The sequence below is a fragment of the Arachis hypogaea genome, chromosome 8 (genome assembly GCF_003086295.3).
Source record: "Arachis hypogaea cultivar Tifrunner chromosome 8, arahy.Tifrunner.gnm2.J5K5, whole genome shotgun sequence".
Classification (NCBI taxonomy): Eukaryota; Viridiplantae; Streptophyta; class Magnoliopsida; order Fabales; family Fabaceae; genus Arachis; species Arachis hypogaea.
In genome coordinates this window covers 16410244-16423356 of record NC_092043.1, presented here as the reverse complement: position 1 = coordinate 16423356, position 13113 = coordinate 16410244, and the positions used below count along the sequence as shown (strand labels likewise).

The 13113-nt window shown below is 24.3% G+C and overlaps 1 protein-coding gene across 1 annotated transcript; it reads left to right on the top strand.

Annotated features, from left to right (window-relative positions):
- The first annotated feature begins 1357 nt into the window (after window positions 1-1357).
- Window positions 1358-12705, top strand: LOC112706327 (amino acid permease 8). The gene is made up of 8 exons (XM_025757584.3): window positions 1358-1506; window positions 1614-1705; window positions 7195-7428; window positions 7692-7785; window positions 9034-9254; window positions 9857-9990; window positions 10886-11110; window positions 11779-12705. Exons 2-8 carry the CDS (start codon window positions 1627-1629, stop codon window positions 12199-12201), a joined length of 1410 nt encoding a protein of 469 aa, XP_025613369.1. The 5' UTR covers window positions 1358-1506; window positions 1614-1626; the 3' UTR covers window positions 12202-12705.
- Window positions 12706-13113: the final 408 nt, after the last annotated feature.

The following is a 13113-nucleotide window of genomic DNA, read 5'->3' as shown; positions in this document are numbered from 1 at the left end:
TATGAAACTTTTTTCACTCTTTTATTTTTAATTAGACTTGCTACTTCTTTTTCTCTCTTCGGCAGATACATATTAGCTAATTTTTTCATTAAACTTTTTATTGAGTCGGTTTGCTCACCGAATCAAAATTCATGTTTGCATCATCACTAGACTATAATTTTGTGTTTATTATCTTGTATAAAAAATAGAAATTTATAAAAGTCACTCCTTCAAGTAATCAGTAGTAATACACGTTATCTGTTAGCGATAGTTCTTATAAAAAGAATATTGATTTTAATCTAATAAATTTTAAAATAAAAATACTATATATACACTAAAATTAATTAATTCACTATCATATATATATATATATATATATATATATATAGTATTATTTAGTTTATTTTTAATTTATATTTTAATATATATTTTATACTAATAATTAATTTTAATATATATCTAATATACTTGAATTTAAAATATATATTTAAAATTTTACTAATATGTGTTTTAAAGCATATTTTTAAAAGCATCATAGAAAATATTTTATTATAAAAATTATTAAATATATAATTTTTTATATTTTTAATATTTTAAATATTTTAATATTTTAATTAAATTTCTACACTAATTATAAATTTGTAACGAAATTATTTTTAACAGTAAACATTACAAAAATATTTTTATTTATCTCGTATGACTAACAAATATATCTTAACATATTTTGTTAAATTAAATATTTTTAAAATGATAAAAATTAATTTTAAATTGTATAAAAATTTAATTATAAAATTTTAAAGTATATAAATTTAATTATAAATTTAATAAAATTATAATTATTATAATAGAAATAACGTTAACATGCGTTGAGCTTGCATATAAACCAAAGTCAAGTCAAGGCTCAAAGTTGAAAATTAAGCTGGTTAATTCAGTTAACTACTATAAAAATTTAGATACAGTCAATTTTACGTAAAATTGATAATTAAGAGTAGTTAAATAAAAATTTAATTAAATTAATTAAATTATTTAACAGTTCTTGAGTATTAATTTTTTGACGTAAAATTAATTTCATCTGAATTTATACCGTTAACTATAGGTTAAAAAAAAAACAACTAAAACAGTAAAAGTGTAAAACCATAAATGGTTACTTCTTGTTTTGATAATCAGACTTAAAAAACTTTAATTTGCTGTAAAAATGTTAAAAACCGCTGACACCAAATCACAGCTACTTGTGCTTCCTACAAATTTTTTTTCTGTTTCTTTTTATTTTTGCTTTTTTTTTGTGAGGTTGTGCTTCCTACAATTAATTACCAATATGCCTCACATTCACATTCACATTTATATATATTTGTCAAACTTCATCAATGCATTTGCATTCTTAGCTACCATCTAATCTCTCTCTACTTTCTCTCTCTTCTCTAATTTGATACTAATAACACTGCTGCTGAATGAAATCACCGTCGTAGCTTCACCTCTTACTTCATCATTCTAAGCTGACGTAATAACATCGTCGTTCAATCTATCTAGGTACGCAAGTTTATTTAATTTGTTTTATCAAATGTAATTAGTTTCGTTTTAATTTGTGGATGTTTTAATTAATTAATTAATTTTAATTTTGCATTTATTCAATTCAGAGAGAAATCCAAGATGGAAGTGGAGTCGGTTGTTGGTGCAAATGCAAATTCGAATGCTCTTCTGGACGATGATGGCAAAGCCAGAAGAACTGGTATGTTTTAATTTCTCTTTTTTATTTTTCTCTTAATTAATTTCGTGCATGCAATTCTCTTCTCATGTTTCAACAATCTATTCAGGAAATAAATGTTTTCTTTTTGTTTTATGTAGAAAAATCGTTGCAGAATTTTTTTCTCAAATATTATGTTTCTGTATTTTCCTGGTGCATTTATTATTTCTACTAAAACTTTCTTCCCCATTTGGGGGTCAGATACTCAGTGCTATGATTTATGAACTGAACGTATCATAGCATCACATACATAGACATAAGGGTGTACATAGTTTGGTTAACTTAAAAATCAAACATATTTATTAATTAAAAATTAATTTTGATTAATTAATTAAATTAATTTTATATAATAAAATTAATTTTTAATTTATTATAAAATTTAAAAATCGATTTTTAACTGGTTATAAAAAAATTAAATTTAAAAAAAGAGAAGTATTAGGTAAACAATGATCATTTTGAACAATATAAATAACTACCAATCAAATAAAAATACACTACACTCTAATTTAATGCTACTAATTAAATTTAAGATTAATTTACTCTTTTAACCTTATTAATTTATATTGTTTATACATTGTTCAAAAATATTGTTAGTTACCTTACCTATATTTTTCCTTAAAAAAAAAATGATTGGTTTTTGAATAGAAAAACTGATTTTTTAAAAAATAAAGCTGGTTTCGAAAAAAACCGGTTTTCTAAAAAAACTAATTTTTAAAATTAAATTTTTAATTTAAAAGATTAAAATTAAAATTTTTTAAAATTTGATTTTGCTTTTGGTTAATTGGATAAAAACTGTTTTTTTTTTTAATTTAGTTTTGGTTAACCAATTTTAAAAAATATGGATATGATTTTTAAAATCGTTTTGTTAAACTGATTATCTAAAATATGATTATAATTTTTTAACCGATTAATTATATTTTGGTTTTCTAAAGTACACTCCGATATAAATGTTTATTTCCATAAATAAATGTCTGGATAAAAATGAAAATGACTGCTTTTAAATACGGATAATGTATAAATCTTCCGAAAATTGATTTAAATTCGAAAATTACTTCGATGATGAATTTGAGATTTTACTATAACTAAATAAATATATAATCTATGTTTGTTGGGTCCTCCTGAATCTATTCCATCTTAAGCTTCTTTTCATTTAGTATGTAAAATAGGTGGATTCTATGGTGTAGAAAGGAAATTATTTCTACATGTATAGAAGGATAGGTGTCAATGCATTAGTAGTTTATGTTGATGGCTTTTGGATGGGGAAGAATTAATTAGAGTACACAAGTATTGATTCATTGGACCCACAAAAAAAAAAGAGTGTGTGACATTATATATGTGTCATAAAGACAACTTATTAGGTTTTTTTATTTTAATAAATTGAATAAATATTTTATTTATTAAAATAAATAATTTAAAAAATTATTACCATGTAGACGAGATATATGTATTTATAAATATAAAAATATATTTTATAAAAATAATAAAAATATTAATAATTTAAACTAGACCAAACTCTTAAAAATAGAACATTCAATTAATATGGAAGGTAGACGATCTTAACCGTACTACGTCCATCCACCGGCGTTTTTTATTAGAATTTACACTAAATCAATTCAAATAATAATAAGGCGGGATTCGAATCCCCAACACTTGCTTAAGCAAATTAGTGAGCTAACTACTAGACCAAGTTCATTAATTAGTTAGTTAAAACTGCCTATTTCTTCTATTATTTTGAAACTGCTCATCTTTTCTATTATTTGAAACTGCTCATCTTTCTTATTATTTGAAATATTTTATTTTTAAGAGTTTGATTTAATTTAAATTATTAATATTTTTTATTATTTTCAAAAATTATATTTTTATATTTACAAATACATATATCTCGTTTACAGTAAGGAGATATATGAAAATTGAAAAAATACACATATCTCAATACGGATAAAATTATCTCGTTTACAGTATAAACAAGATAAGAGATGCTTATGTATTTTCCTAATAATTTTTAAAATTATTTATTTCAGAAAATAAAATATTTATTTAATTTATTAAAATAAAAAATTCCCACATATTATTTGATTTATTGTTAATAAATATGTATATCACTAATCAAATTAGAATTAAGTCCATTAAATGAAAAAAATTTTGAAAAAAAAAATATTTTTTTAATATTAACCAAAATATTTTTCATAGAATTTGAAAAAGAAAAAGATTTGGAGACTAACTTACTTTCACTCTTAAAATTATTACTATTAAAAACGAAAAAATATATAATTTAAGTAATAGGTAATTACTATTCATTTACTGTGGTTAACAAATTTAATTTGTTTTTATAATTATATGTCCTAAATATATTACTAATTATTTTTATATTTTTAATATTTTACATGTTTTAATTTATAAATTGAATTGATAATTTACTATTATTAAAGGTATCCCATTTTTTAGAAGAAAATATTTAACTTTGAACAAAAGACTAAATTAGAACGATATAAAATGTTTTAGACAAAAATAAAATATTAATAATTTAATTTATATAAAATGTTTTAGACAAAAATAAAATATTAATATAATTTTTGAAAATAATAAAAAATATCAATAATTTAAATTAAATCAAACTCTTAAAAATATAATATTTCAAATAATAAGAAAGATGAGCAGTTTCAAAATAATAGAAGAAATAGGTGGTTTTAACTAATTAATTAATGAACTTGGTCTAGTGATTAGCTCACTAATTTGCTTAAGCAAGTGTTGGGGATTCGAATCCCCCCTTATTATTATTTGAATTGATTTAGTGTAAATTCTAATAAAAAACCCCGGTGGATGGACGTAGTACGGTTAAGATCGTTCACCTTCCATATTAATTGAAATGTTCTATTTTTAAGAGTTTGGTCTAATTTAAATTATTAATATTTTTATTATTTTTATAAAATATATTTTTATATTTATAAATACATATATCTCGTCTACATGGTAATAATTTTTTAAATTATTTATTTTAATAAATAAAATATTTATTTAATTTATTAAAATAAAAAAACCTAATAAATTGTCTTTATGACACACATATAATGTCACACACTCTCTTTTTTTTGTGGGTCCAATAAATCAACAATTGTGTACTCTAATTAATTCTTCCCCATCTAAGAACCATCAACATAAACTACTAATGCATTGACACCTATCCTTCTACACATGTAGAAATAATTTTCTTTCTACACCATAGAATCCACCATGTAAAATATTGTTAAAATGGTCACTAGAGAGAGAAAAAGAAAAAAAGATAATCATAATAATAAAGGAACCAGAATAAATTTCTATTAATTGTTTTGGTCCTCTTTGACCCTTGGAATGTATGAGTGGCCGTGGAGACTGAAATTCAGAATGCATTTTGTTAAATTTAATAATTTAGAGCTCACATACATTCATTTAATTTGTATTGAATGAATACAAACTCACATTCATTATTAAATGCTATTATTATATATTTGCATGAATGGAAGTCAGAATATCATACCATGCATGGAGTCAATCGGAATCAGAATATGATTCATTTAAACCTCGTTTTACTTTAAATACTAGTAATTAATAAATGCAATAGCTTTTTTAGTTTAGTGGAAACTATTAAAATGGTACTTAAAAATTTGACAAAAATAACTCTAAAAAATGTTAACGATAAATAAAATTTTAAAAAATTTAAAAATATGATAAAAAGAACTAGATATTAAATATATATTTTAAACAAAAAAAACTTTAGATATTATATTTTGATGTATGTATTTTTTGTAAGTATTATAAAAAAATAAGATATTTTTATTACTAAAATTTGATAATTTTTTGTTAAGGTTTTTTTTTTTAAATTATTGTAAATGACCAACTCTTTTTGGGAAAAAAAATTAGAGATCAAATTTTGCTAAGAATATTTTTACATATCTTCTAAATATATATTTAAATGTTGATATAAAAATTCGAATCAAATGGATAATGCGTTTGTTAAATATAAAAAATTTTTAATTATAAAAAATATAATATTTATTAGTTATTTTTTTTGCATTTTAAAAATTTACTTTCTATCAAAAGCACAAAAACAAGAGAGAAAATGTTGTCTTTTATATATTTTCAATACTATCCTTAATTATATTTTTATTATTAATTATTAATATAAATTTAGTTTTAATAGTTTTAATATATTATTATAATATAGATTTACATTTAAACATTATATTTATTAGATAAATAATTTAAATTAAAATTATAAAATTATAATATTTATAAAATATAATAAAAAATAAATAAATAAAAATATTTATACTTTATTTTATGATAAAAATAAATTTGTTATTTTACGTCTTAGTTTTTTTTTTCTTCTCATTTCTCTCCTGTTTTCTATTCTTTGATTTCTTTCTTTCTTTTTATTTTTTCCCTCTTGTTTTCTTTTCTTATCTCCAAACAAAGAGAATTAAAGTAAATACTAAATATGTTAAATTGTTTTTAAAAATATTATACATCACATATATAATAAACTCTGATTTAGTTTGATAAAGTTTTTTAAAAAGATACTTATGATTTTAAAAAGTACAAATTTCTTATTTTATGTTTACTAAATTAAAAAAGCTATGTATTTATTCTTATATTTTGTAAAAGATAAGGTGTTTTTCAAAGTTGACTTACGTTTATTAAATTTAAAAAGTCTAATATAATATTATATGTTATTAAAATTTTAAATTTATTCTTACATTTATGTCTATATAGTATTTTTAAATTTTTAAAATTATTTTATCAAACACAATTATTGTAACTTATACTTATTAAAAGTTATTTTTAATTTGAGTTTAAAAAATATGCTATAATTTTTAAAAAACTATCTTTTATAAGTTAGTTTCGATAAGCTACTCTCGGAAAAATAAAAATTTACCAAACCAGGTCTCTTTGTGTATTTGAATAATTTTGAAATTATACTTTAGTCTATAAACTAAAAAACATGGTCTGCATTTTTATTTTGGTTTATTATTTAGGCAGTGTTATAGTTTAAAGGAATATGAAGTAAATCCAATGCATAATCACTTGAAAGTGGAAGCTAACACATTTTTGCATTCTTTTCAAATGTTGAAAGATATTTTTGGGTACTAAATATTCCAAAAGGCAATATATATCCGTAATTTTGAAAAAAAAAAAAAGCAACTATTTTACTCTTTTGTTTTCACCAAAATTTCTCTTTCAACTTATTGAAAATAATTTTCATCTCATTTTAATAAATTTCTAGATTCTTTTTAATTTGTCACGAAAAACATCAGTTATAGTTAGGTTGTCATTTAATTTCTAGATTTGTGCTAAACCTCAACAAATTAAAAGTCAATAATCCTAGGGGAGTTGTTGAGACAAATTTTAAAATATATTAATGTCAATGTAATTATTTTTACGAAATGAAGATGGTCAATGTATAAAGAAGTAACAAAGTTAGTTTGAATGAGATGCAGGGACGGTATGGAGTGCGAGTGCACACATCATAACAGCAGTGATCGGAGCCGGAGTGTTATCGTTAGCATGGGCGATGGCGCAATTAGGATGGATCTTAGGCACCACATCTATCTTGATCTTTGCTGGAGTTACTCTTTACACTTCAAATCTTCTAGCAGATTGTTATAGATCGCCTCACCCGGTTACCGGCAAGAGAAATCACACTTACATGGAAGCTGTAAAAGCTCACTTAGGTACCTATTTAATTAATTTGTACCAATTATGTCCACAACAAATTATATATGATAAAAACTCAGGTGCAATCGATTTCACGTGAAGTTGATAACTGAGAGTCGTTAGATGATTTGACTGATTTGACTAAATTTTCATCTAACGGTTCTCAGCTATCAACTTCACGTGAAGTCGACTGCACCTGAATTTTCACCGATAGTATTATTGTTACTCTTTAATTTGACATCTTATGATTTATTTTAACTTTGGCTAATTCTTGCTTTAGGAGGAAGAATGCATATGATTTGTGGATTGATTCAGTATAGCAATCTCGTTGGAATTGCAATTGGCTACACAATAACTACATCTATAAGTGTGGTGTAAGTTTTTATGTGCCTTTTTAGGTTATTCAAATGAATTAACTATCTATTTTGATCACAAAAAGAATATTAATCATTTTAAGAGTAAATATCTGACTTGGTCTCCAAAAAATTTTAGATAGGACATTTTGGTTCCTAACAAATTTTTATTGTCTAGAAGTCCTCGAGAATTATTCTCATCGGATAAATTGATACCTTCATCGCTTTCAATCAAATTTTCAAATTTTTAATATGTGTGTTGGATAAATAAGTCTCTAACAAATGTTGTTATGCGAAAATTAGGTAAAAAATATCAATATAAGACACATTACTTTCTATTCAAAATAATGGAGGGACCAATCTGTCTGATAGAATTAATTTCTGAGGACTTTTAGAGAATAAAGATCTACAAGAAACTAATGTGTCAAATCTAAAGGGTTTGTTTGAGTGTCATTCTGAAAAAAGATCGTTTTTAAAATGATATTTTTTTAAAAGATCTTTTACAAAAGTAAAAGTGATTTAAGATAAAAGTATTTTTTTGTTCATTTATTATGTGAAAAAAATCTTTTTTTAAGGAAAAATATCTTTTAAAAAAAGATGTAAATTGTAGGTTCTCAAAAAAATTTTTTTTTCGAATGTTTTTACTTTTACTATTAGAAATTTGTCAAACACACTAAAAAATGAAAAAAATCTTTTTCCGTTGAAAAAATATATATATATATTTTATCGATTTAATGGCGCCCAAACAAGCACAAAGTTCCTTGAATACCAATTTAATTACACAATATGTAAATTAATTTGATACTATCAAATATTGAGTTAGTTAGAAAAGACAACCCAAAATAAGTAATTTGTTGGATAGCTTTATCAATGTTTTAGATAATTTGTCAACCTTATATAATCTTTAATGGGTATCAAATTAGTTAGTAGTTTTTATAGTTAAGATTATCAATTTTTAAATCTTTTATGATCTGATATGGAAATTCATTCTTCTTTAATTTCCTTCTTTTTTTTTTATTATTTTGGGAGTTTACTAATAGAGCCTAATACTAAAGAAAATAGGACTAACAATGAAAAAAGTTAAAAACATTAGTTGGTTTCGCTTTTTGTTTGTGTTAATCCATATGTATCTATGTTAGTATGTTTTTTGTTTGGCAATAATTCATTAAAAATAAAATAAAATTGTGACCCTTTGATGCACTAACTATTATTGTGAGGCTAGTTTCCGTCGCAATTATTATTTTAGTAGTAATTGAATATATATTTCAGGACAATTGTGAAGAACAATTGCATGAAGAAGCATAATGGGAGTGAAGCTGATTGCCATTTTTCTAATAATCCATCTATCATTGGCATTGCAATTGCTGAAATCTTCCTTTCTCAAATTCCTAATTTTCACAAGCTATCTTGGATCTCCTTCTTAGCAGCAATCATGTCTTTTGGATATGCCTTTATTGGCATTGGGCTTTCTCTTACAATCATTATCCAAGGTTAACTTCTATCCAAGGTTTAGCTGATTAGTCCGCTTAAGTAAGTGTCAGGAGATTCGAATCTCACTTTATGCATATAGCAATCCATTTGTTAACGACAAACCCTTAAATAGAGCTTCGATTCGCAACGAATTAGTCCTTAACCTGCCGAGTTAGGAAATACCGTAGAAAAAAAATCCCCCATCCAAAAAAAAAAAATCTATCAATATCGGATTATTTTGTGTTAGAGCTAAATTGGCAAGAATTTTTCTTTACTATTTAAAAATTATCAGAGTTATTAGAACTAGAGGGAACTCATTTGGCTTGGACCAAAAAATAATTGTTGTATATTATTACATATTTTTTTATTATTTGAATTACAATATATGTTCATATATTTATTTAATTCAATTCATATTCAATAATCTAGTATTTTGACCGAATCTGTCACTGATTTGAGTTTAATTACTATACAGAATAATATCTTCATAATAAATTTGGTTAGCTTAAAATGAATTGTAATTAGTCTTATATAACCCTCGCATAGTCTTATTTGTAGAATTAGTTTCTATATTGGATCTTATGCATAATTATTTATGTTGGAGAAATGTGAATTGGAGCAGGAAAGGGAAAGAGTACTTCTTTATTTATGGGCAAAACAGGGCAAAGTTCATCAGAAAATATTTGGAATATGCTTGTTGCACTTGGAAACATTGCACTCGCTAATTCCTATGCTCAAATTTCCATAGACATACAGGTATATGAATTTGATTAAGCACTCTATGTTTGTGTTCTGTTTCTAATTTACTACTAATAATTATATTAAATACTTCTTATTCACTTGAGATAAGTATTAAAGTTTCATTTAATATTTAATGTATTCTTAAATAGAAAAATTAAATTATAAAAAGAAATATTAAATATTGATTATAAGAATGTCTACTAATAAAGAATATGATATTATATTAATAAATAGAGTTGATAAGAATATGATAAGTGGAATGATAAGAGAGTAGGATAAAAAATAAAACTGTTATTAAGTGATATAAATGAAATAAATTATAAAAAATTTTGGCTAATTATAGCTGAAAATTTTTGGTTACCAAACTTTTTCCTTATATTAAATACTTCTTATTCACTTGAGATAAGTATCAAAGTTTCATTTATCATTACAAAAGAAAATTTAGTTAAAACGACAGTTATATAAATTTGAATGACAGGAAAAGAAAAACACCTGAATCTTAAGTGTCCTTTTAGGAAAGACGATTTCTTAAAATTACCGTAATTTAAACGCCACTTTAATTTTTATTTTGAATAAAGTATATTTTTTGTCCATACGATTTTTTTAAAATACTCTAATGTTTAATTTCATTCAATTTTGTCCATAATGTTTTCGATTCATTTAATTTTGTTCTTAAGATTTTCGATTTGTATCAAAATTATACTCGAAAATTTTCAATTTTGTCCCTAACATTCTATATGGAGTTGACGTTTGGGATCATTTTGACGCAAATCGAAAACATTGAGATAAAATTGAATACAATTAAATATTAGGAATATTTTTGAAAAAAAATTACAACCGTAAGAAACAAAAGGTATACTTTACTCCAATTTTTTTTAATAATATCTAATAATAGGGTTGTGAATAACAGGATAGTTTAAAGTCAACACCAGCAGAAAACAAAGTGATGAAGATGGCAAATAGCATTGGAATAATTACAATGAGCATTATCTTCCTCTTATCTGGTGGTGCTGGATATGCAGCCTTTGGAGAAGACACTCCTGGGAGCATTCTCAACACCACTGGAAATGAACATGTGTGGCTAGTTTATATGGGTAATGTCTTCATCATTATCCACATTCTTGGAGCATATCAGGTAATTAATAATAACATTATTAGATTGCTCTTTTTAACCACATGCATTCTTTTCATGCTCAACCTCAAATAAACAATTATGATAGAAACTCAGGTGGAGTCGACTTCACATGAAGTTGATGACTACAAGTTGTTAGATGAAAATTTAATCAAATCAGTCAAATCATCTAATTGTTCTCAACCATCAACTTCACGTGAAGTCGACTGCACTTGAGTTTTTACCAACAATTATATATCTTGATACTCATTAATTCATATTTAAAAATTAGTAGAAATATGTCAATGAGACATCAAACATATGAGGGTAGTCACCAAAAAAACAACATATGAGGTTGATACTGACAAAAAAACATTTTCTTTTCTAATTCTAAATTATAGATTTTGTGTTTTTTTTTTATTCTAGAAACCATTGACAAATATACATAATGAGTAAAACTTTAAATTGATCATTAAAAAAGTCATGGCTCGGTTTGTTAATGGAAATGTTTGGGAAACAATAAAATCCAGCCCAAAGTTGTTTTTTGAGAACCAAATTAATGTTTTAAAATTTTTTAAAAACCAATTTAGATTTTTACTCTATACATAATATCTGAGTTTGACTTTCAATTTATTAATAATAATAATAATAATAATAATATGATCACTTGTTTTAAATAAATTTGTGAACAGGTACTTATCCAACCATTTTATCACATAGTGGAATTATTGGTGAGTCAAAGGTGGCCAAGCTCAAACTTCATAAATAAGGAGTATTTTGTGGGCATTGGCAAAATTCAATTTAGCATCAATTTATTCAGGCTTATTTGGAGGACCATGTTTGTGGTGGTTGCAAGTGTGTTAGCCATGGCAATGCCATTTTTTAATAACATGCTTGCCCTTCTTGGTGCAATTGGGTTTTGGCCTCTAGCTGTCTATTTCCCAATTCAAATGATCATTGTCAAGAGAAATATAAGAAAAGGAACCATGCCATGGATTGGGCTTCAATCTTTGAGCCTTGTGTGCATGATTGTTTCAATTGCAGCAGCCTGTGCTGCTATTCATGGGTTGGGCCAAGCCCTTGGTAAATACAAACCCTTTATGTATAAGGCCTAGTACAAGCCCAAAAAATAGAATAAACAAATGAGTAAGGTGTAGTATGCATTCATGACCTATAACAAAAAGGAATAAATTACCATTTCTATTCATAAATAAAAGATATAGACATTGACAAATGTACCTATATAAGAATAAAGCGACAATTGTAACTACGAAAGGTGGTTTCCGTATGCCAAAAGTACCATAACGGACCAATTGTGTAACCAACGTCCGAGTACTCTTGGCACACGGAGGTCATCTTCCGTGATTATAATAGTCGTTTTATTCTTGTATGAATACATTTGTCAGCGTCTATATCTTTCATGGGTATAAATAGTAATTTATTCTAACAAAAAAATAGGGTATAGTGTGCATTATCTCTACCTTATTCTTTTATTATGTATGAAGTTGGATCCTCTCAAATAAAAAAAAAAAAGATGGATCCTCTAATTTTCATGTAAGAATAAAGATAAGCTCTTGTATGGTAGAGCAATAAATAAGTTTGGGTTTTCCTTTGTACAATTTTAAATTTTCAAGATTGGAAATAGAATCAACGTTATGAAATGTTTGATTCTCACCTTTAAAAGAAAATGAATCACACAAGACAATATTAACTGGGTAAAAGATGTATAACTAGAGGGTGTATTACTGTTTAAAACGTGTTAATAAGAAAAAATATTATTAAAATATAAAAATGTAACTTTAATTTTAATAATATTTACCTGGCAACGGTAACCACTTATATAAAAAAAACAATCCTGATATATCTATAATTTTTTTATTCTACAACATATATTCAATCATATAGACTCAGCACCGAATTCTAAATATGATATATACATAAACAACTAATTAAACATCAATTTTATATAAAAATAAATATGTTTCTTTTGTAAACGACATGTACATCAGTACATGCATGAAAGATGA